The 21,829-nt window shown below is 41.9% G+C and overlaps 1 protein-coding gene across 1 annotated transcript in view; it reads left to right on the forward strand.

The window, feature by feature from the left end:
- LOC140200618 (START domain-containing protein 10-like) overlaps positions 1–21,829 on the forward strand; it is a 193,873-nt gene that overhangs the window by 156,924 nt on the left and 15,120 nt on the right. Inside the window, exon 6 of the mRNA XM_072264186.1 lies at positions 18,541–18,593. Within this exon, the coding sequence (XP_072120287.1) occupies positions 18,541–18,593 (53 nt within the window). The remainder of the gene's footprint in view (positions 1–18,540; positions 18,594–21,829) is intronic.

The following is a 21,829-nucleotide window of genomic DNA, read 5'->3' on the forward strand; positions in this document are numbered from 1 at the left end:
ATTTTCATTTTACCAGACAAGACAAACTGCCCTTGAAGTACATATACATTCCTTCTTAAACATTGAAAATGATAGGGAAACACCAGACAGGATTGTGTGAGGAATATCAGGAAGAGGGGTCATTAGAACATGTAGTTCTGAGTTGCAGGAAGTATGGATACAGAGAGAGATGATGAGAATTAATCTAAGGGAATTGGGGGTGCAGGAATTCACATTAAAAGGGTTGCCGGGCATGGGTGAGACAGCACAGGTCAGGGTATTTTTAGCTTTCTTAAGTGGTACAGGGTTTTTTTTTATAGGATATGATGAATAAGCAGGAATAGGGTACTAGGATGGCCAAAGATGGGAGGATAAAATGTAGGTTAGGGTATGTGTGTGTGTATGACTGGGTGAAGGAATTTGGAATGTCACTCAGGAGCAGAAGGTGGCGGTAATGCACCATTAAGCTGGGTGCCAACTGCCGTAAAACAAGAAGAAGAAGAAGAGGAAGTATCTTCCTTCTCACAGAGGTAGTGAGCTTCAAGTTCCAGTTCATATTTATTGTCATTTGACTGTACAAATATATGGCCAAACAAAACAACATTCTTATGGACCACGGTGCACCCATAAAATGTATATCACGCACAAAATATTACCGTAAATAAGTTAATAAAATATTATTCAAAATGCATGTAATGTGCAGCATAGATAAACAGTAAACAGCTTGTTGTCCTAATGATGAGACCTTGGTGGCAGCAGGGTGTTATTAGTCTCACAGCCTGAAGGAAGAAGCTTTGACCCAGTCTGGCGGTCCTCGTCCTGCTCCTGTACTTCCATCCTGATGGTCGTGTTGAATGGGTGGTAGGTGTCCTTAACAATGCTTCAGGCCCTTCGTCTATAATATGCCCAGTTAAAGTCACTAATAAGATGGAGGAATACCTGAGTAATCCTCTCAGCAGTTTTTACTAACAATGTAGAGCATAGAAGCTTCCGTTCCGACAGAAGGTCATAGAAGAAAGAAAAAGGGGAGGAGCATCAGAGGGAGGTGAGGGGCCGGTAAGGAAATAAGGTGAGAGGAAAACGGGAATGTGGAACTGTGAAGGAGGCAGGGGACATTATTGAATGTTCAGGAAACCGATATTCATGCCATCAGGTTGGAGGCTACCCAGACAGATCATAAGGTGCTGCTCCTCCAATCTCATCACGACAGTAGAGGAAGCCGTGGACTAACATGTCGGAATGCATGTGGAAAGTGGAATGAAAATGGGAAACCACTAGGAGATTACACTTTTCCTGGCGAATTGGAAAAGGGCCAATGTAGCTGGAAGGTGGGACTTTATACCACTCAATAATCATGAACTTCTCAAAAATTTCTTTCTGATTGTGTGGAGTTTGCAGGAAACCTCAGAGATCTAAGGCCTCCATTGGTCAAAGTCAACCACAGATGCTGCTTTTTAGCTGTCTAGAGAAGCAAATCCAGGCAGTACAATCGGGGGAGCAAGCTGTTGCCCATTCAGCAAGCTTCCTCTCTCCATGCAACTGATGATCCCAAAGAAACAGCAGAGATTGATAGAGTTTGGCAGCAGCAGTGTCACAGAAGTTGCCAGTTAGCAATGAAGTTAACTTAGGACTGCCTTAGGGAATCCTGCATTGGACTTATCCCTTAGAGTTTACTCTCAAAGCCGTCCCCAAGAATGGGTATAGCCGCAAGGTAGCAGAGGTTTCAGATCAGAGCTTCCCTTCTCCTTCATGAGCTGCCAACCATGGCTGACAAGCCTCATCCGCCTGAAGTGACTGATATTAAGGTGCCAGTAACCCACCTTTGCCCCTTCTCCTGTCAGTAGGATTGGTTCTGCCGGCTTTAGTAGCTGAGCCACACGTGAAGGTCAGGAGCTAGACCTGGTTGTCAGAGGCTATTTGAGATACATATTATCGGGAGCATTTAATAGGTAGTAGGAGCTTATCCCCACTACCATCCCCGCCAACCGCCCCCCCTTCCTACTGATAATAACCTGAACAGTGAAATGAATAAATGCAAACTTGTGGACAGTGCATTGCTGTCTTCTGATTAAAAGCTGCTAATGACAAAGACAATGCTAGTCGTTGTGATCTTTTTACTTTCTAACTTAAATAAATATTATTTATTAAAAATTGCTTCATATTTAAAATATTTATCAGAACAAAAATATTTGTCAAGAATTATTAATATAAAATTATTCATGAAATACAAAATGAATAAATACAAAAAGGAACCATACAGTAAAATATTAAATTTAAGGTAGTTTCTCCCAACTTAGACTTCCAAGTAAGTCAGGAGCCGCAAGCCTTTCCCAAGTTTCACTGAGGAACCTGGGAGTGCAGGTAGGGCCTGGAGCCCTGGAATTGGAGGTTGCTTGGCAGTGCACAGAACAGTGGGTTCAGTTTCAAGTGAAATGGTGGAGAGACCAGTGAGCAGGTAGTTGGAACCTCAGTCACTCATCACTTGACTTTCTCGTGGTTAGCTCTAACCCAAGGAAGGTCAGGCTTGAGAGATGCTGTCAAGGTGAAGCTCAATTTCAGGTTTATTGTCAGATGACTGTACATTTATGCAACCAAACAAAACAACATTCCTCGGAACTACAGTGCACCCAAAGTACATACATCACATACTGCACATAAAACAAAATATTGCTGCAAGTAAATTAATGAAATATATTTCAAAATGTGTGTAGTGCTTAGCACAGGTAAACTGTACAGTAAACAGTTAATACCTTGCTGTCCTAGTGACAGGACCTTGGTGGTGGCAAGGTATTCATTAGTTTCACAGCCTGGGGGAAAAAACTGTTACCCACTGTAGGCCTGAAGCTCCTGTACTTCCTTCCTGACGGTAGTGGGTCAAGAAATTGCGGGATGGGTGGTAGGGATTCTCAACAATGCTTCGGGCTCTTGCAGCTTCTGTACCACACAGTGATTCAGCCAGACAGGACACTCGATGGTTCACCTATAGAAAGTTGTTGGAATGTGTGTGGGGAGCCTTGCATGCCCCAATCTCCTCAGTTCGTGTAGATACTGCTGTGCCTTCTTGACTTATGAGGAGCTGTTGTGAGTAAAGGTTTGATGGTTCATTATTCGCACACCAAGGAACTTTTTACTCTTCGCTTTCTCCATGGCGGAGTCATTGATGTGCTTTGGAGAATGGTCGACCTGCGTCTTCTTGAAGTTCACAATCATTTATTTTGTCTAGCATTTGACGAGCCTCTGTACCTGCTCTCTGTATGCTGACTCATCATTGTTGCTGATGAGGGTAACTACTGTTGTATCATCAGGGGCTACTATTAAACCTCTGACCTGTCCTTCACTCCTCCTTCAGTATTGAGAGGGGTGACAATCTCTCCAGCAACAAAGCATCTGTTGGAGGAACTCAGCAGGACAAGCAGCCCCTTTTGGGGAGGGGTGGAGGAAGGAAACAACATTTTCAAGAAGGGATTTCAAGTCATAGAGACCTGTAGCACAGAAATGGGCTCTTTGACATCTAAGTAGTACTGTTTGTCTATTCTCTCTAAACCTTCCTCCTTCCCTTCTCCCATGGTCTGCACTCCTGTCCTATCAGATTCCTTCTTCTTCAGCCCATTAATTTTTCCACCTATCACCTTCCAGCTTTTTCCAACCCTGGAAAAAGACTGTGCTCATTCTCCCTATTGATGCACTCGTGATTTTATATACTTCTGTAGGATCACCCTTCAATGTCCTATGCTCCCAAATAACAATATGGATCTGCTCAACCTCTCTCCATAACTCAATCGACTCTTGAGTCCTAGCAACAATCTTGTACATCAATTCTGTGTTCTTTCCAGCTTAACCTTACAGCTGACGCAATTTTGATCTGAAACATCAAATCCTGCCCCCCTTCCCTTAATAACACTGAGATCATGAAGTGGTGTGAATCTCCTGTCTTTCCTCTTATGGCAAATTTTGCAATCTGTTTGACTACCTCTAGGTGGAGCTATTGGTGCTTTGCTCACCAGATGAATGGTCAGATGGTACGATGTTGCATTTTGTGGAGCTGACTTGTTGAGCCAAGTGCATGGAATTAAACTTATTTACTGAATTTAAGACATTTGAACACAAATAAAAAATAAAGGTACAATTGGAATTTGTAAAGTTTTGAGTTTTCTGGACAGAGGAAGCAGGGAGGACCTGCTGTTTTTTACTGTTTAATGTTCTCTTTACATTTTGATCTCCCAGTGTGTAAATATTTCTCATTTGTTCCAGTTAAATTCCATCTAACATTTCTCTACCCATATCTGCAAATAATCTATCCTGCTCTATCCTTTGGTATTTTTTATGCCAACCACAACCCCACTAATCTTTGTATCATATGCAAACTTACTAACCCACCTATCTACATTTTCATCTAGGTCAAAATCAGATTTAAGTTTAGATTTAGAATTTTATTTCTTACATCCATCTCACAACATGAGGGAGTAAAAATCTTTATGTTGCGTCTTTGTCGCTATGTACAAGCAATAAGGAAGGGAAATGTGAGAGGATATTGCCCAAATACTAGGATTGTATATATAATTGTTTTCTATACATGTATGTACAGTCAGATCAATATGTATTGATAAATGTGATGGCCTGGTGAAAGAAGCTGTCCTGTTGGTCCTGGCCTTAATGCTGTGGTACCATTTGCCAGACAGAAGCAGTTTGTGGTTGGGGTGGCTGCAGTCCCTGATGATACTCCATACCCTTTCTATGCACCTGCTACTGTATATTTCCTCAATAGGGGGAAGTTCACATTCACAGATGAGCAAGGCTATCCGCACCACTCTCTGCAGTGCCCTGCGATTGAGGGAGGTACAGTTCCCGTACTAGGTGGTAACACAGCCAGTCAGGATGCTCTGAATGGTGCCCCTGTAGAAAGTCCTGAGGATCTGGGGACTCGTGCCGAACTTCTTCAGCCGTCTGAGGTGAAAGAGGCGCTGTTCTGCTTTTTTCAACAAACAGCCAGTATGTACAGTCCAGGTGAGATCCTTGATGATGTGTATACCAAGGAACTTGAAACTACTCACCCACTCACCTAATATCCCATTGATGTCTCTATTCATCAGAATCAGAGTCAGGTTTAATATCACCAGCATATGTCATGAAATTTGTCATCTTTGCAGCAGCAATACAATGCAATAAATAGTAATAGGGAAAAAAAACTAGATTACAGTAAATATATATAAAGTTAAATTAAATAATAAGTAGTGCAAAAATTGAAATAAAAAAGTAGTAAGGTAGTGTTCATGTGTTCAATGTCTATTCAGAAGGGGAAGAAGCTGTTCTTGAATCATTTAGTGTGAGCCTTCAGGCTTCAGTACCTGCTTCCTGATGATAGCAATGAGAACAAAGCATGACCTGAGTAATGGGGGTCCTTAATGATGGACTCAGTCTTCCTGAGGCATTGCTCCCTGAAGATGTCTTAGATACTACAGAGGCCAGTAAACTTAATGGAGCTGGCTAAATATACTACTTCCTGTGGCTTACTTTGTTACTGTGCAGTAGCACACCCCCCACCACACACACCACAGCCCACACCCCCACCCATACTCATATCCCTAGAAATTTTTGAGTATTTTTAGTGGCATGCCGAATCTTGTCAAGCTTCTAATGAAATAGAGCATCCATTATACCTTCGTTGTATCTACATTGATATGCTGGATCCAGGTTAGATGCTCAGAGATATTGACATCCAGGAACTTGAAATTGCTCAGTCCTTCCACTTCTGATCCCTCTTTCAGGACTGGTGTATGTTCCCTCATCTTAACCTTTCTGAAGTCCAAATCTGTTCTTTGGTCATTTTTATATATCATAGACAGCAGAGGTTGCAGTACAGATCTTTGAAACACCACTAGTTGTGGGCTCCAGGCAAAGTAAGTCAACCACTGCCCTCCTTCTTCTATGGGCTCTCCAATTTTGAATCTAATCAACCATTTAGCTATGAATCCCATGTATCTTAATCTTCAGCAGCAGCATCCCATGAGAAACGTTTCAAATGCCTTGTAGACAACACCCACGGCTTTCCCTTCATCAGTTACATTCCTCACTTCCTCAAAAAACTCAGATTAGTAAGACACAACTTGGCCCACAGAAAGCCACACTAGCTGTCAATTAGTTTTTATTGTCAAATGTACTGAGGTACGCAGTTTTGCATGCTATCCTGACAGATTATTTCATCACATCAGTACATCAAGGTAGTACAAGGATAATGTGTTACAGTTACAGTTTGTTCTGTAGATTAGCTCCAATCCCACAGAAAGTTTGAGGGAGATGAGCCACAATATTGTGGATCAAGGCTGTGCAAGATGCAGCCTGCATGGTAGCTGGTATGTAATAGAAAGAAACCATACACAGGCGATTTCTGTTCCACATTAAGATCACTGGCTAGCATGGACATGATGAGCCTCCTGTCTTCCTTCATGTGCTGAACTTTTCTATACATCCCAAACACAAGAATATCTGCAGATGCTGGAAATCCAAGCAGCACACACAAAATGCTGGAGGAACTCAGTCGGCTTGGCAGCATCTACAGAAAAGAGTAAACAGTTGACATTTCACGCCAAGACCCTTCATCAGTCCTGATGTAATTATCTATATCTAGTAATGGTACACACAGCATAAACAGTAGAGAAAAATGTCTCTGGGTCTCTGAAACATACTACATCAAGAGTCCATTCTGCCTTAGCACCTTAGGTTGGCTCTTTGAAAAAGCAGTCGTCTGACTTCTCATCTGTGACTCAGTATTTCGTTTCCCCAAGCATCTCTTTAACTTTCACTTAACATTATTTATAGAATTAATTTCCACTAATATTTTGCCAAAGCATTTCAGATCTTGACACACCTGTCAGGGAAAAGAGCCCCCTCATGTTCTGCCAAGTGTTTTTGCAATGTCTTTAAAGCTACAACATCTGGTTATTCACCCAATTGCCAGAGGGAATAGTTTCTCATTATTAGAACCTATGAATCATCTTGACAACTCTATTAGATTACCTGATAAATCTCTGGAATCTATCAAGGATTGTCACATTTTTCCTAAAATATAGTGGAAATCTCCCTCTACTTCAGCTGAAGTCTAAGCTTACTTATAATGACATATTATTAAGACATATATAATGTATTAATATGTCATTAATCACATACAGATCCAAGTATTGAGTACAGGAGATGGAATGTTATGTTGAAGTTATAGAAGATGTTGGTGAGGTCGAATTTGGAGTACTATGTGCCTCTCTGGTCACCTACTCACAGGAATGATATCAATAAGTTTGAAAGAGTACAAAGAAAATTTACAAGGATGTTACCGGGACTTGAGTTATGGTAAACGTTTCTTTTGCTCTCTCACGGGATTGTTGGCAAGAGCAATTAACATATATTGCAAGTTGCCTTTGAAAAGTTTCTGGTGGTGATCTAGGTTCCTGAACCACTTTGTAGCCTTTGTGATGAGGATACTGTCATATTATTGGGTGACACGGTAGCGTAGTGGTTGGTGCAACACTTCACAGTGCTGGTGATCCGGTTTCAGGTCCTACCACTGCCTGAAAGGAGTTTGTACATTCCCCTCGTGACTGCTTGGGTTTCCTCCAGGGGCTCCGGTTTCCTCCCACAGCTCAAAGACGTACGGGTTGGTTGGTTCGGGGGATTGCTGGGCAGAGCGGCTGGAAGGGCCAGAAGGGCCTTTTCCACGCTGTAGCTCGATAAATAAATAAAACATAAATTGTTAGGTATTCCCCAGTTAACTATTGCAAGGGGTGTGCATGTCACATGTGTAGGAGGGGCCAGCAAACTGACAGATTGCTGTGTAGCAGACCTAGCACCAGTGCCTGCAGCACTCCACTAGTCACAGGCCTAGTGACAGGTCTTGCTTCTCCCACAAAGCCCATGTCTAATCCAATTTACTACTTCATCTTGAATGCCAAGTGACTGAACCTCCTTGACCAACCAGAGGAAGTTAATACACAGGTGAGTAGAAAAGAAGGGATGAGAGAGAAAACAGAATATGGAATTAAAAAAGAGAGGAGGAGTAATTACCTGAAGTTAGAGAAATTTATGTTCAGGCCGTAAGGGTTCTCCTCCAATCTGAGTTTGGCCTCAGGCATGTGAATGAAGTGTGAAACTGAAATGGGTAGCCACCAGGAGATCCTGTCTTTTGTGGCAGAGTGAAGATGTTCACCAATCTCCTGCAGAGGAGACCACACTGAGAGCACCAGATATAGTATATGACCTTGATTGTTTCATAGGTGAAATGTTGCCTCACCAGGAATGACTGTTTGGGGCCCTGAACTCTGATGAGGGAGGAGATGTAGGGGCAGGTGTAGCACTTGTCACACTTGCAGGGTTAAGTGCCAGGTGGGGGATCATTGAGGAATGATGAGTGGATAAAAAAATCATGTAGCGAGTGATCCCTCTGGCAAAAGGAGGGGCTGAGAGGGAAATATGTGCTTAGTAGTAGGATCCTACTGGAGATGCCAGAAGTTACGAAGAAATGATTAGAATTTGCATGGAATTCTTAACATTTCTAGTGAACAATGACAGTATCTATGTCCAGAATGAACTGTAGGATTCATTATTGTATGCCACTGTTGTTTTAAATAAGCAAGATCTGGGAATGAAATATGGCCACTTCTGCCTTCAACTAATAACTCCTGAACAAGCAGTTCAGGAGTTTAAGCAATGGTGACATGGATCTCTCTCCCATCTTCTGTGGATTTCACCACTTCTCATGCATTACATTTGAAACTCATTCTTGATTGCATGTATGGGTGTCTATTATGCAACAGCATTTACATGGATATACTTCTGAAATTCAGTTTGATTTCAGTCAAAGTTGTTCAATTCACAGATGCAAGTACACTTGACAAACCTTTAAGTGTGAACTTCTGCTGCAATTAGCATAGAACTGTATAGTGCAGGAACAGGCCATTTGGCCCACAATATTGTGTAAATTAGTAATCAAATGGCTAACTAAACTAATCTCTCGTGCCTACATAATGTCCATATTCATCCATTTTCATTCATGTGCCTATCTAATGCATCTGCCTTTGCCAACACCACAGGAAGCACATTCCAGGCACTCACCTCACCTTGTCTAAAACTTCAGTATATCAAGTCAAGTCAAAATTATTGTCATTTAACTCTATACAAGTATACCATCAAACAAGACAATGTTTCTCCAGACCAGGTTGTAATGCACAGTAGTATGCATAACACACATAATAACACACAATAACTTAGGAGCTAATAATAAGCTAGGCTCACAGACGAGCACAGGACAGGCAAAATAATGTATTGCTAAGAAGATGCTGTCCATCAAATGGGGTTGTTAAGCAGAGATCACATCTCCTTCTTGAAGATCAAGGTATAGGGTTTTCCAGAAAACCCTCTCCCTCCACCAGCTGGTCTTCCGTCTTTTTCGTTTGTGGAACATTGGTTGTGTGTCATTTCCTTGTGTCATTTGTCATTTGCTGCTCCTTTTTCAAAACAGTTTGCTTCTCACTCTTTGCATGAAGCATTACAAAATAAGAACTGTTCACTGCAGTGTCTCTGTTGTGGTTTAGTAAAAGTAAGGGTTTCAATTCTATGGTTAACGATCTTTGTCTTTTCTTTTTTTCTGTGACACTTTCAGTTATGGCTCATGTGTCTGCTTTATTCAATCATTGTACAATGGATAGGAAGCTTAGATATTGTTAATAAGTAAAGCAGTGTAGAAACAGTGGCATAATACTTCCATGCATTAAGCCTTTGCCCATATTGTCGTAAATGACAAATATTCACTTTGTGGACATAATCTGTAATCCCTGGGTACTGCTTCCTTTTAATTGTGCCAAACTATTTATTCTGCCTGGTCCTGGACCGTAGACCTCCATACCCCTCCCTCCCATGCACCTATCGAAATTACTCTTAAATGTTGAAATGGAACCCACATCTACCACTTCTGCTGACGGCTTGTTCCACTCTCAGAACCCTCCGAGTGAAGAAGTTCCTCCTCATGTTCCCCTTTTGTCATTCACCCTTAACCCATGACCTTGAGTTCTATTCTCAACCAACCTCAGTGGAAAAAGTCTGCTTGCAATTACCTTATCTATATACTTCATAATTTTTTTATACCTCCATTGAATCTCCCAATCTCTTTACTGGTAGAATTTATGGTATAATATTTTTCTTCTGCTGTTTAAGCAAACTCTATATTCTCTGCAAATTAGTGGGCAATGTGCCCTAAAGAAGTCCCTCTGACATCTCATCTTTTTTACCAGTCCTGATGGAGGGTCTCAGCCCGAAACATCGACTGTTTACTCTGTTCCATAGATGCTGCCTGGCCTGCTGAGTTCCTCCAGCATCTTGTGAGGGTTACAATGTCCTGTTGCACATTTTATTGTGCATCCACCCCATCTCCAGCTCATCAGCTGAAACAAAGATATCTGTCAGTCATACATACAGCCTCAACACCAATTCTTTAGCCTCACACAGAGTTCTCAGGAGATTTTCTGTTATTGCCCACCAGGCAGTTATTTGAGCTGCCAAAAGGGTAAAGCATTCTTTGATTTCAACCCCCCCCCCATTATTTTTTTATACCTTTCAAACTCCATCTGGCTGAGAAACTTTTAAAATTAAAACTGATCCTCAGGTTTCAAACTTACAAAGCACTGTTTATGAGGCAAACTTCTGCCACCCCCTTTTAGTCTTTCAACCTGCCCTCAAAGAACCATGCTTGTTAACCTGAACAACCTCTAACTTGGTGAGTAAATTACACAGAAAAACAGAACTGTCACTTTCTGTGCAATTCCCATATGTCATTGCTTACATTTTAAAGGCTAATTGAGGGGAGCTTGACAATAAAATGAAACAGCGGGAGACCAACATCAGACCTGATATCAAACACATCATTTCTTTGTGGCTTATAACTATTTTGAGCAGGCATGTACAGTTTTTTTTATCATTGTATCAATCTTGCACTCACATTTTTGACATATTTGTGTTCTGCTTTCTGGAAGTTTGCCTTCATTCAGTTTACATATTATGAATACACTGAGTGGCCACTTTTTAGCTTCCTCCTGTACCAAATTAAGAGGACACTGAGTGAATGTTTGTGATCATCTGTTGTTGTAGGATCAATGTGTTGGGTGTTCAGAGATGCCCTCCTATTCACCACAATTGTAAAGTTTTTGAATTACTGTTGCCTTCCTGTCAGCTTGAACCAGTCTGGCCATTCTCCTCTGACCTTTCTCACTAACAAGGGATTTTTGCCCACAGAACTGCTGTTCAATGGATTTTTTTTTTACTTCTTTTTTGCACCATTCTCTGTAAACTCTAGAGACTGTTATGTGTGAAAATCCCATGAGAGCCACAGTTTCTGAGATACTCAAACCACCCCATCTGACAAAAAAAAATCAATCCATAGTTAAAGTCACTTAGGTCCGTTTGTTCTGAACAACTGAACCTCTTGACCATATTGGCATGCTTTTATGCATTGGGTTGCTGGAACATGATTTGCTGACTAGATATTTGCATTAATGAGCAGGTGTACTTGTAGCCATTGAGTGTATGTTGTTCACTTAAGATGAAAGGTCAATGACTCAAATGACTTAAACACGAGGAAATCTGCAGATGCTGGAATTTCAAGCAACACACATAAAATTTGCTGGTGAACACAGCAGGCCAGGCAGCATCTATAAGAAGAGTTACAGTCGACGTTTCGGGCCGAGACCCTTCATCAGGACTAACTGAAAGAAGAGCTAGTAAGAGATTCGAAAGTGGGAGGGGGAGACTTACAAATTAGAAGTGTGCCTCTAGGTGCCCACTGTAATGCATGGACTACGTAGGGTAGAAATTTCTCCCAAATGTCATTCTGGGGAGAATTTCCCTGGGGGCGGAGGAACGGCATTACAGAAGGCACCATTCTGTAAGGAGTTGTATGTTCTCCCTGTAGGTTTTCTCCAGCTCCTGCTGTTTCCTCCCACAGTCCAAAAGCGTACGTGTTATGTTTTGTAACTTCAAAACATTAAACTAATTCAAAGAAATGCACAGGAGTCTGGGAATATGGGATTGGCCTCATCTTTATTTTAAGCAACATGAGCACGTACCGCGTAGTAGTGCAAAGATGCAATGCAATTAAAGTATTTTTACATATAATGCATAATTAATTATTTTAACAAACAAAAATGCTTAATCAAACAATATAAATACAAGATTACTCAAATATTCTTGAAATATTAAATACACAACAGTACCAGGTAGGTTAACTAGACATCGTAAATTGTCCTGTGATCAGTTTGGGTTAATCAGGTTTGTCGGGGGTTGCTGGGGCAGCGTGGCTCTAAAGGACAGAAGGGTCTACTCTGCATTGGATCACTAACATAAAATTTTAAAAATTCAATGTCAGGTCTAAATAAACAATGTAATCATGTATGTTTACTGAACTTTGTACTTTTGATTCTATTGAAGTTAAATTTAGCGATTCATTTAAAACCATTAGTTGGGTGGCGGAGTGAAGATGCATCTCTACCAAAGGAGGTGTCAGGCATTTCATCCCTCCGCTAGCCTGCAAGTCACCCTTGGGCAAGGTGTAGCTCCTGCTTAGCTCCCTCATCAGCGTCCGTGAAGCCACGGGAGCAGGTGGTGGATAGTCGTATGAACAACTGGTGCATATCACAAGTCCTGATTATGTGACCACTGGCACCAGGCAGACAAACTCTGAGGAGTATTGATAATGGCTGGCGTCACCTATCTTGTAAAGACACTGGAGAAAGCAATAGCAAACCACTTAATGTAGAAAGATTTGCCAAGAACAATTATGGTCATGGATAGAGAAATGAGTAAGAACATCAGCGTGAAGGCGGGGCTTCCTCACAGACAACGTTCAGATTAAAGCCAGATGGAAGAGCATGATCACCACGTCATCCAACATGGTACAAAATGACGATGATGAGTTTGGAACAGTAAAACTCAGCAAGCAGCCGGAATATTTCTGTCTTCTGTGGTGGGATCTCAGAGGAGGTAGTCAGCAACATACTGCATACAAGCCACTAACTCAGTGGGAAAGTACCTTCACTAAACACAGTAGCCACAATTGCGCACAACTCACTGAATTCTGCAAGTTTCCTGCAATAATTATTATCAATTTTTATGTTAAGCACTGTACTATTGATGAGAGTAAACCAAAGCATCTATGGATGGGTATTACTGGTATAAACAAAACTAACGGGGAAAACATCATGATTTTTGCTACAATAATTAGAGCTTGCGGATGTTAGAATATTCATCGGTGTGGCTGGACTGGTTTTCAAGCAGTGTTGTTATTCCTGAAGTTATTTCCTCATCTTGTACTGTCATGGGGCCAATCTCCTGTTTAGTGACCAGAACAATGTCCTCAAAGTTGTTCAAACTTACAGTTAGGAAATGCTCACAAGACCCTGCCAGGGTTTGCGCAGTTCCCTTGATGGGTGGGTTGTTCATTGTGCGACTTGGGGTGCCACAGTAGCGCAGCGACTAGCGCAACACCATTACAAATTGGGGCATTCTAGAGTTTGGAGTTCACTTCTGGCACCGTTCCATAATGAGACTCTGTATATCCTCCTCGCGGGATGTGTGGGATCTCTCCAGTTTCCTCCCACAATCCAAAGACCTACTGGGTAGGTTAGCTGGTCATTGTAAATTGTCCCAAAATTAGGTATCGGATTTGTCTGGGGTTGCTGGGGCAGCGGAGCTCGAAGGGCAGGATTGACCAGTTCCACACTCTATCACAAAAATATATTTTAAAATACTTTCCAGTTGCATTGGCACAAATGTCTGCCTGTGATCAGGTATAAGTTTCTCACACCTTTCTACTATGCCTTGCATATGCTTATATGGCTCTTGATTGAAGTGTGCTTCTTGATGCTCATATGCCACTGAATCACTCACAGAGAATGCAAGCAAAATGAAGACTTCACCTCAAAGTGTACAGTTATAGTTGGACAATTTCACATTACAAGTAGCAACACATCCTGTATGTAATTCAGCTTAATAATCCGGTCAGATTCCAGTCCTTTACCTTCCCTACCCAACCGGCTTCACCTATCACCTTCTAGCTTTCCTCCTTTCCATGCCCCACCACCCCCATGCCACCAGCTTTTTAATTCTGTTCTCTTCTCCCTTGCTTTCTAGTCTTGAAGAAAGGCCTTGGCCTGAAACGTAGACTGTATATTCATTTCCATAGATGCTGCCCGTCCTGCTGAGTTCCTCTGGCATATTGTGTGTGTTGCTTTAGATTTCAAGTATCAACAGATTTTCTCATGTTTATGAGAAGACTGCAGCCTTTGCTGTTACGTTGACAAGAATAAGCTTAGCTACCCTAACATATGCAAAGAATTTCGGGAAGCAGTTCTGATATCATTACATAGCATGCATTCCATCCCACTGTAACAGCATTTTACATAGCCAGATTCTCACCAACAACAGCAGCTCTCACAACACAGATGCTGTCAATCTACCCTGCTCGAATGTGCCATCTCCTTGCAACCTTTGCTCGGTAATGGATAGAACTATAAGAAATGACTGTTCTTTCACTGTTTTTCCTCAACAATACATCACCGCTTTTCTCCTTTAATATCTAAAATTCTATCAACCTCTTTCTTGGATATACTTCATGTAAAGTAGTGAATTTTAAAGTAATACAGACAATATGCTGGAGGAACTCAGCACATCAGGCAGCATCAGTGAAAAGGAATAAATGATCACTATTATGGGCCGAGACAATTCATCAAGACTGGAATGGAAGTGGGAATTAGGCAGACTAAGAAGTCGGTGCAAGAAGGGGAAGGAGTACAAGCTAGAAGATAAGTGAGGGGGAAGGTAAGTGGGTGAGGGAGGGAGGAATGAAGTGAGAACACGATAGGTGATAGGTGTTCATGTCATCAGGTTGGAAGCTACTCAGATGGCATATGAGGTGTTGGTCTTCCAACTTGAGAGTGTCCTCATTGAGGCAGTAGATGAGGCAGTGGACTGACGTGTCAGAGCAGGGATTGGAATTAAAATGGTTAGCCACTGAGAAATTCTGCTTGTTGCAGACAGAATAAAGGTACTTGACAATTTAGAGCTGGCCACATCAGGTGCACCAGATTCTAAAGATTCATTACTCTCAGGGTGAAAATAATTTTCTGTGTCCAAAGAGACCAGCCCCTTATTATGGGGCTACAAGGTCCAGCCAAAGGTGATGTCATTTAATCTACTCTGTCAAACTCTATAACCTCTCATTCTTCCAAAGTCTAATGAATATAAACCCAGTCTGCTGAACCTCTCCTCAGATGTCAAACCTGCCAACTCAGAAATCAATCCAGTGATCTGTTATTGCATTTCCAAAATCACAAGCATATCATTCCTTCACTTGGGAGATGTGACCAGTGCACAGTTTTTTTGAAGCTGTCTCACCATGGCCCTGTATAATGGGAGGAAGGCATCCCGAATTTTGTACTCAAAAGCTCTTGAAATAAAAGCCAGCTCCCCATATATCTTCCTAGTTGGTTTTACCTACCTATCAGCTTTTAGTGATTTGTGTACAAAGATGTCAGCGGAACATCAACACTATTTAATCTCTCACCATATAAAAATTACTCCACATTTCTTTCATAGTAGATGACTACCGATTACCCCAGGTAATGTTCCATCTACCATGTCCTTTCCCATTAACTTAACTTGTCTTTATCTTCCTGAAGCTTCCCTTCATCCTTCTCATTGCCAACAATGCTGCCCACCAATGTAGCTTCAACAAACTTAGATAGTATTGTGCTCGAATGCTAACCCTCATCCAAGCCATTGACCGAGCACGTGACAACCAAGCCCCCAACTCTGATCCCTGAGGCACTCCACTGTTCATAGCCTTTTAGTCCAAAAGTGAGGAGGAAAGGAATTGTTCCATTTGTTCTTCCTTTCTATTTTATATCTAAAATAGAGCAGCGATAGTCCACCTGGCCTCTCAAGCCTGCCCAGCTATTCAAACTTATCATGGCTGATACGCCTCGGAGCTTATGTCCTCCTCAAGTCCTCCAAGGCCCTCAATTCACTGAGCATGAACTCATGGTCTCTCAACACATGCAAAATGACTTCCTATCAGATCACTGGCAGGTGGTAAGAGTGGGCTCCCTCACCTCCACCCCTCTGACTCTCAATACAGCAGCCCCTTAGGGCTGTGTAGTAAGTCCCCTCCTTTACTCCCTGTATACTCATGACTGTGTCGCTATCCACAGCTCTAATCTGCTACTTAAATTTGCTGGCGACACTACATTGATTGGCTTAATCTCAAGTAATGACGAGGTGGCCTACAGGGAAGAAGTCATCTCTCTGACACAGTGATGTCAAGAAAACAACCTCTCCCTCAGTGTTGCAAAAACAAAGGAGCTGTTGTAGATTACAGGAGGAATGGAGATGGGCTAACCCCTATTGTTATCAATGGATCTGGGGTTGAGAGGGTAAACAGCTTCAAGTTCCTTGGCATCCACATCACTGGAGACCTCGCTTGGTCTGTAAACACCAGCTGTGTGGTGAAAAAGGCACAACAGCATCTCTTTCACCTCAGATGGTTGAGGAAGTTTGGTATGGGCCCCAAAATCCTAAGAACTTTCTGCAGGGGCACAATTGAGAGCATCCTGACTGGCTGCATCACTGCCTGGTATGGGAACTGTACCTCCCTTAATTGCAGGACTCTGCAGAGAGTTGTGCGGACAGCCCAGCACATCTGTAGTTGTGAACTTCTCATGATTCAAGACATTTACAAAGACAAGTGTGAGAAAAGGGCCCGATTATTGGGAACACAAGTCACCCCAACCACAATCTATTCCAGCTGCTACCATCCAGGAAATAGTACTGTAGCATAAAAGCCAGGACCAACAGGCTCCGGGGCAGCTTCATCCACCAGGCCATCAGACTGATTAACTCACGCTGATCTGAATGTATTTCTATGTTACATTGACTGTTCTATTTATAAAAAAATTATAATAAATTACTATGATTGCACATTGCACATTTGCACATAACATGAAGATTTTTACTCCTCATAGAACATAGAATAGTACAGCACAGTACAGGCCCTTCGGCCCACAATGTTGTGCCGACCCTCAAACCCTGCCTCCCATATAAGTCCCCACCTTAAATTCCTCCATATACCTGTCTAGTAGTCTCTTAAACTTCACTAGTGTATCTGCCTCCACCACTGACTCAGGCAGTGCATTCCACGCACCAACCACTCCCTGAGTAAAAAAACCTTCCTCTAATATCCCCCTTGAACTTCCCACCCCTTACCTTAAAGCCATGTCCTCTTGTACTGAGCAGTGTTGCCCTGGGGAAGAGGCGCTAGCTATCCACCCTATCTATTCCTCTTATTATCTTGTACACCTCTATCATGTCTCCTCTCATCCTCCTTCTCTCCAAAGAGTAAAGCCCTAGCTCCCTTAATCTCTGATCATAATGCATACTCTCTAAACCAGGCAGCATCCTGGTAAATCTCCTCTGTTCCCTTTCCAATGCTTCCACATCCTTCCTATAGTGAAGCGACCAGAACTGGACACAATACTCCAAGTGTGGCCTAACCATTCTTTTATAGAGCTGCATTATTACATCGTGACTCTTAAACTCTATCCTTCGACTTATGAAAGCTAACACCCCATAAGCTTTCTTAACTACCCTATCCACCTGTGAGGCAACTTCCTCCTCATGTATGTGAAGAATGTAAGAAATAAAGTCAATTCAATAAAATTCAATTCAATTCAAACACAGGAACTCGGCAAGTCAGGCAGCATCTATGGGAATAACAGTGAACATATCAGTTTGAAACCCTTCATGAGTCCTGATTATGACCCAAATTATTCCAGATGATGTTCAATTAGCAAGGTTCTTGTCCATTACTTTTACCCATCTTTAACCCTCTGAAGCATCCCTGCATCTTTCTCATTGTCAGTGTACCTGTCCACCATTGTATCTTAAGCAAACTGAATTCCGATGAAGGGTATCGGACCCAAACGTTGACTGGTTACTCTTTTCCATAGATTCTGCCAGGCCTGCTGATTTCCTCCAGAATTTTGTTTGTGTTGCTCTAGATCTCCAGCACCTGCAGAATCTCTTGTGCCTTGATCTTTCGGTCTACCTTTCGTGGCTCTTGCACATTATTTGTCTATCTGCACCACATTTTCTCCCTGAATATGACATTATATTCTGCATTGATTTTTATTTAATTTTGAATAGCCTTGCTGAGCATTTCCAACATTTCTTATCTGATGACTGTTTAATAATCTCTTGTGTCTCTTTCTCTTTCAGATATCAGACCTGCTGCACATTTGTAGTTTATATCCACGGCTAAGTCAAGCTTGGAAGAGCATATAGATGTTAATTGCATTTTCTGAGTTATTCGGTTTCAAATTCAATCTTACTCATTTATTTTGCCAGCAGGTCAATTCCATTTCTGACACGGATGTGTGGAGGGATTTAATGATTCTGCTGTAATATGAATTGCCACTGGGTGATTAAATTAACCAACTTGTTTCTAACAAATTTTGCTTTTTATGTTTTTTTTAGGGTCATTACCGAAATGGGTTGTGAATAGAGTCTCACAGTTTGTAGCTCCCAAGGTAAGCACTGTGTGATTCCTTTCTTACACATCCAGAGCACTTTGTGATGATTCCTTCTTCCGAGATTTGTCAGAAAGAAAGTGGTTTAATTTTCCTCAGTAACATAGGGTAGTTTAAAAGCATGGACTATTTTCTAAACAGGGAGAAAATTCAAAAATCTGAGGTGCAAGAGGACTTGGGAATCCTCGTGCAGGATCCCCTAAGGTAAATTTGCAGACTGAGTCCATGATGAGGAAGGTAAATGCAATGTTCAAGAGGACTAGAATAGAGAAACAAGGATGCAAAGCTGAGGCTTTATCAAGCACGGGTGAGGCCTCACTTGGAGTATTGTGAGCAGTTTTGTGCCCCCTAGTTAAGGAAGGCTGTGCTGACATGGGAAAGGGTTCAAAGGAGGTTCACGAGAATGATTCTGGGAATGAAAGGCCTATCTTATGAGGAGCGATTGACGGCTCTGGGCCTTTACTCACTGGAACTTAGAAGAATGAGGGGGGGTTCTCATTGAAGCCTATCAAATGTTGAAAGGCCTAGATAGAGTGGATGTGGAGAGATTGTTTCTTATGGTCAGGGAGTCTAGGACCAGAGGACACAGCCTCAGAATAGAGGGACGCCCATTTAGAATGGAGATAAGGAGGAATTTCTTTAGCCAGAAGGTGGTAAATCTGTGGAATTTGTTGCTAAAGATGGTTGTATTTGCCAGGTCATTTGCTGTATTTAAAGTGGAGATGGATAGATTCTTGATTAGTCAGGATGTGAAAGGTTATGGGGGAAAGGCAAATGGAGCTGTTTGGGATAATGGATCAGCCATGATGAAATGGCGGAGCAGGCTCGATGGGTCAAATGGCCTAATTCTACTTCAATGTCTTATGGTCTTATGATATTATTGTTCAAATGTGCCCTGATGTCATAAACTACAAAGTTGAAACATTCTTTGTACCATCATTTATCCCCCAAGGCATAAGATTAGAATTAGGCCATTAATCCTATTGAGTGTGCTCTGCTATTTGACCATCCTGAGTCAGTACTTTTAAACACAGCAGATTCAGAACGTGGGGGGAAATGGATGGTCAATGTTTTGACTTGAAGCACTTCATCTGGACTCAGGTCTGCCTCATGTGGCCATTCTTGAGTCCAGAAGAAAGGGTCTCGCCCTAAAGCAGTCACTATTTTGTTTCTCTCCGTAGGTTCTACCTTACTTGCTAAATTCCCCAGAATTTGGTGTGTGCTGCAGAGCATAAAACAACAACTTTCAGTTATATGTGAGATATTAGAGACTGCGGATGCTGGAATCTAGAGAAAAAAAAAGATGATCTCCAGTGAAACTCAGTGGGTCAGGCAGCATCTGTAGGGGGAATGGACGGTCAACGTTCTAGGTTGAGACACTTCATCTGGAATCGGGTCTAACTTCATGTGGCCTCTCCTGTGTCCATATAAATGGCTGTGACTTAAAATGTGAACTAAACGATTTTCTCCACAGACGCTGCCTGATCCAATAAGTTTCTCTAGCAGCCTTGTTTTTTTAACTTTCACTTACATTTGGGTATTTTAAGATTAATTTTGATATTAACACACAAAGTGACATTAGAGCAAGTGCCAAGGGAGGTTGTAGAGGAAGAAGGAGAAGTCGTAGGGAGAGAAATTGGAGGGAACCATGATGTACCGGAAGCATAACGACACTTGCGGGCTGCACAGTACAATCCTCATTGATTTGATTGGATACAAAGGATGCATTTCACTGTATATTTCAATATACATAGGACTAATAAAGCTAATCTTATTATCTTTAAAATGATTGAAAATGGAATTGGAGCAAAGGTCAGAATAATACTTAGATAGCAATACTCCGAATATTTTTCACTCTATTGTCCAATTGCTGCAGCCTCCATTTGTATGTATGAATGCCACATGCTCCTACTCCAGGAGTTAATTATAGAAGGACAAGGCTACAAAAGAGAAGCAAATAAACAAAATGGTCCACATGCCACATCCACCCTGTGACGTTGGACATCTTGGCTATTGTCCGAGAAGCTTCTTTTACTTCTAGGGACAGAGGGATGTCAGAGGTAAGTTTTTCATACAGAGGATGCTGGGTGCATGGAGTGCATTGCCAGTGATGGTTGTAGAGGTGGATACAATAGGGTTTTTTAAGAGACTCTTAGATAGGTACATGGAGCTTGGAAAAATAGAGGACTATGTGGGAGGGAAATTCTATGCAGTTTCTAAAGTAGGTTACATGGTCAGCACAACATTGTGGGCTGAAGGGCCTGTAATGTGCTGCAGATTTCTATTTTTTTATGTTCTATGTTTGTGGGTTCTGGTAATGCTCTGCACAGCCAATGGTCAGGAGCAGTATTGAAATGTGATATCCATTTGAGGATCTGCTCATTAAAAAGTGGAAGAGGGATATAACCACAGAGGTGTAATTTATGTAAAAAAAAATAGAGTTGTGCAAGTAGCAGGAATTGGAAGAATTTGAGGGTTATCAGCCTCAATGAGATCACAGAAGCAGTGGCAGAGCCATTTGGGCACTTTGAAGTACATCATTTGAAGGTACTATGGTGATATCTACAAGTATTTGAATAGACAGGGGCTTATTAGGGAGAGTCAACATGGCTTTGTGCGTGGTAGGTCATGTTTGACCAATCTGTTGGAGTTTTTCGAGGAGGTTACCAGGAAAGTGGATGAAGGGAAGGCTACATGGACTTCAGTAAGGCCTTTGACAAGGTCCCGCATGGGAGGTTAGTTAGGAAAATTCAGTCGCTAGGTATACATGGAGAGGTGGTAAATTGGATTAGACATTGGCTCGATGGAAGAAGCCAGAGAGTGGTGGTAGAGAATTGCTTCTCTGAGTGGAGGCCTGTGACTAGTGGTGTGCCACAGGGATCAGTGCTGGGTCCATTGTTATTTGTCATCTATATCAATGATCTGGATGATAATGTGGTAAATTGGATCAGCAAGTTTGCTGATGATACAAAGATTGGAGGTGTAGTAGACAGTGAGGAAGGTTTTCAGAGTCTGCAGAGGGACTTGGACCAGCTGGAAAAATGGGCTGAAAAATGGCAGATGGAGTTTAATACTGACAAATGTGAGGTATTGCACGTTGGAAGGACAAACCAAGGTAGAACATACAGGGTTAATGGTAAGGCACTGAGGAGTGCAGTGGAACAGAGGGATCTGGGAATACAGATACAAAATTCCCTAAAAGTGTCGTCACAGGTAGATAGGGTCGTAAAGAGAGC

The sequence above is a fragment of the Mobula birostris genome, chromosome 7, assembly GCF_030028105.1.
Source record: "Mobula birostris isolate sMobBir1 chromosome 7, sMobBir1.hap1, whole genome shotgun sequence".
NCBI classification, from domain to species: domain Eukaryota; kingdom Metazoa; phylum Chordata; class Chondrichthyes; order Myliobatiformes; family Myliobatidae; genus Mobula; species Mobula birostris.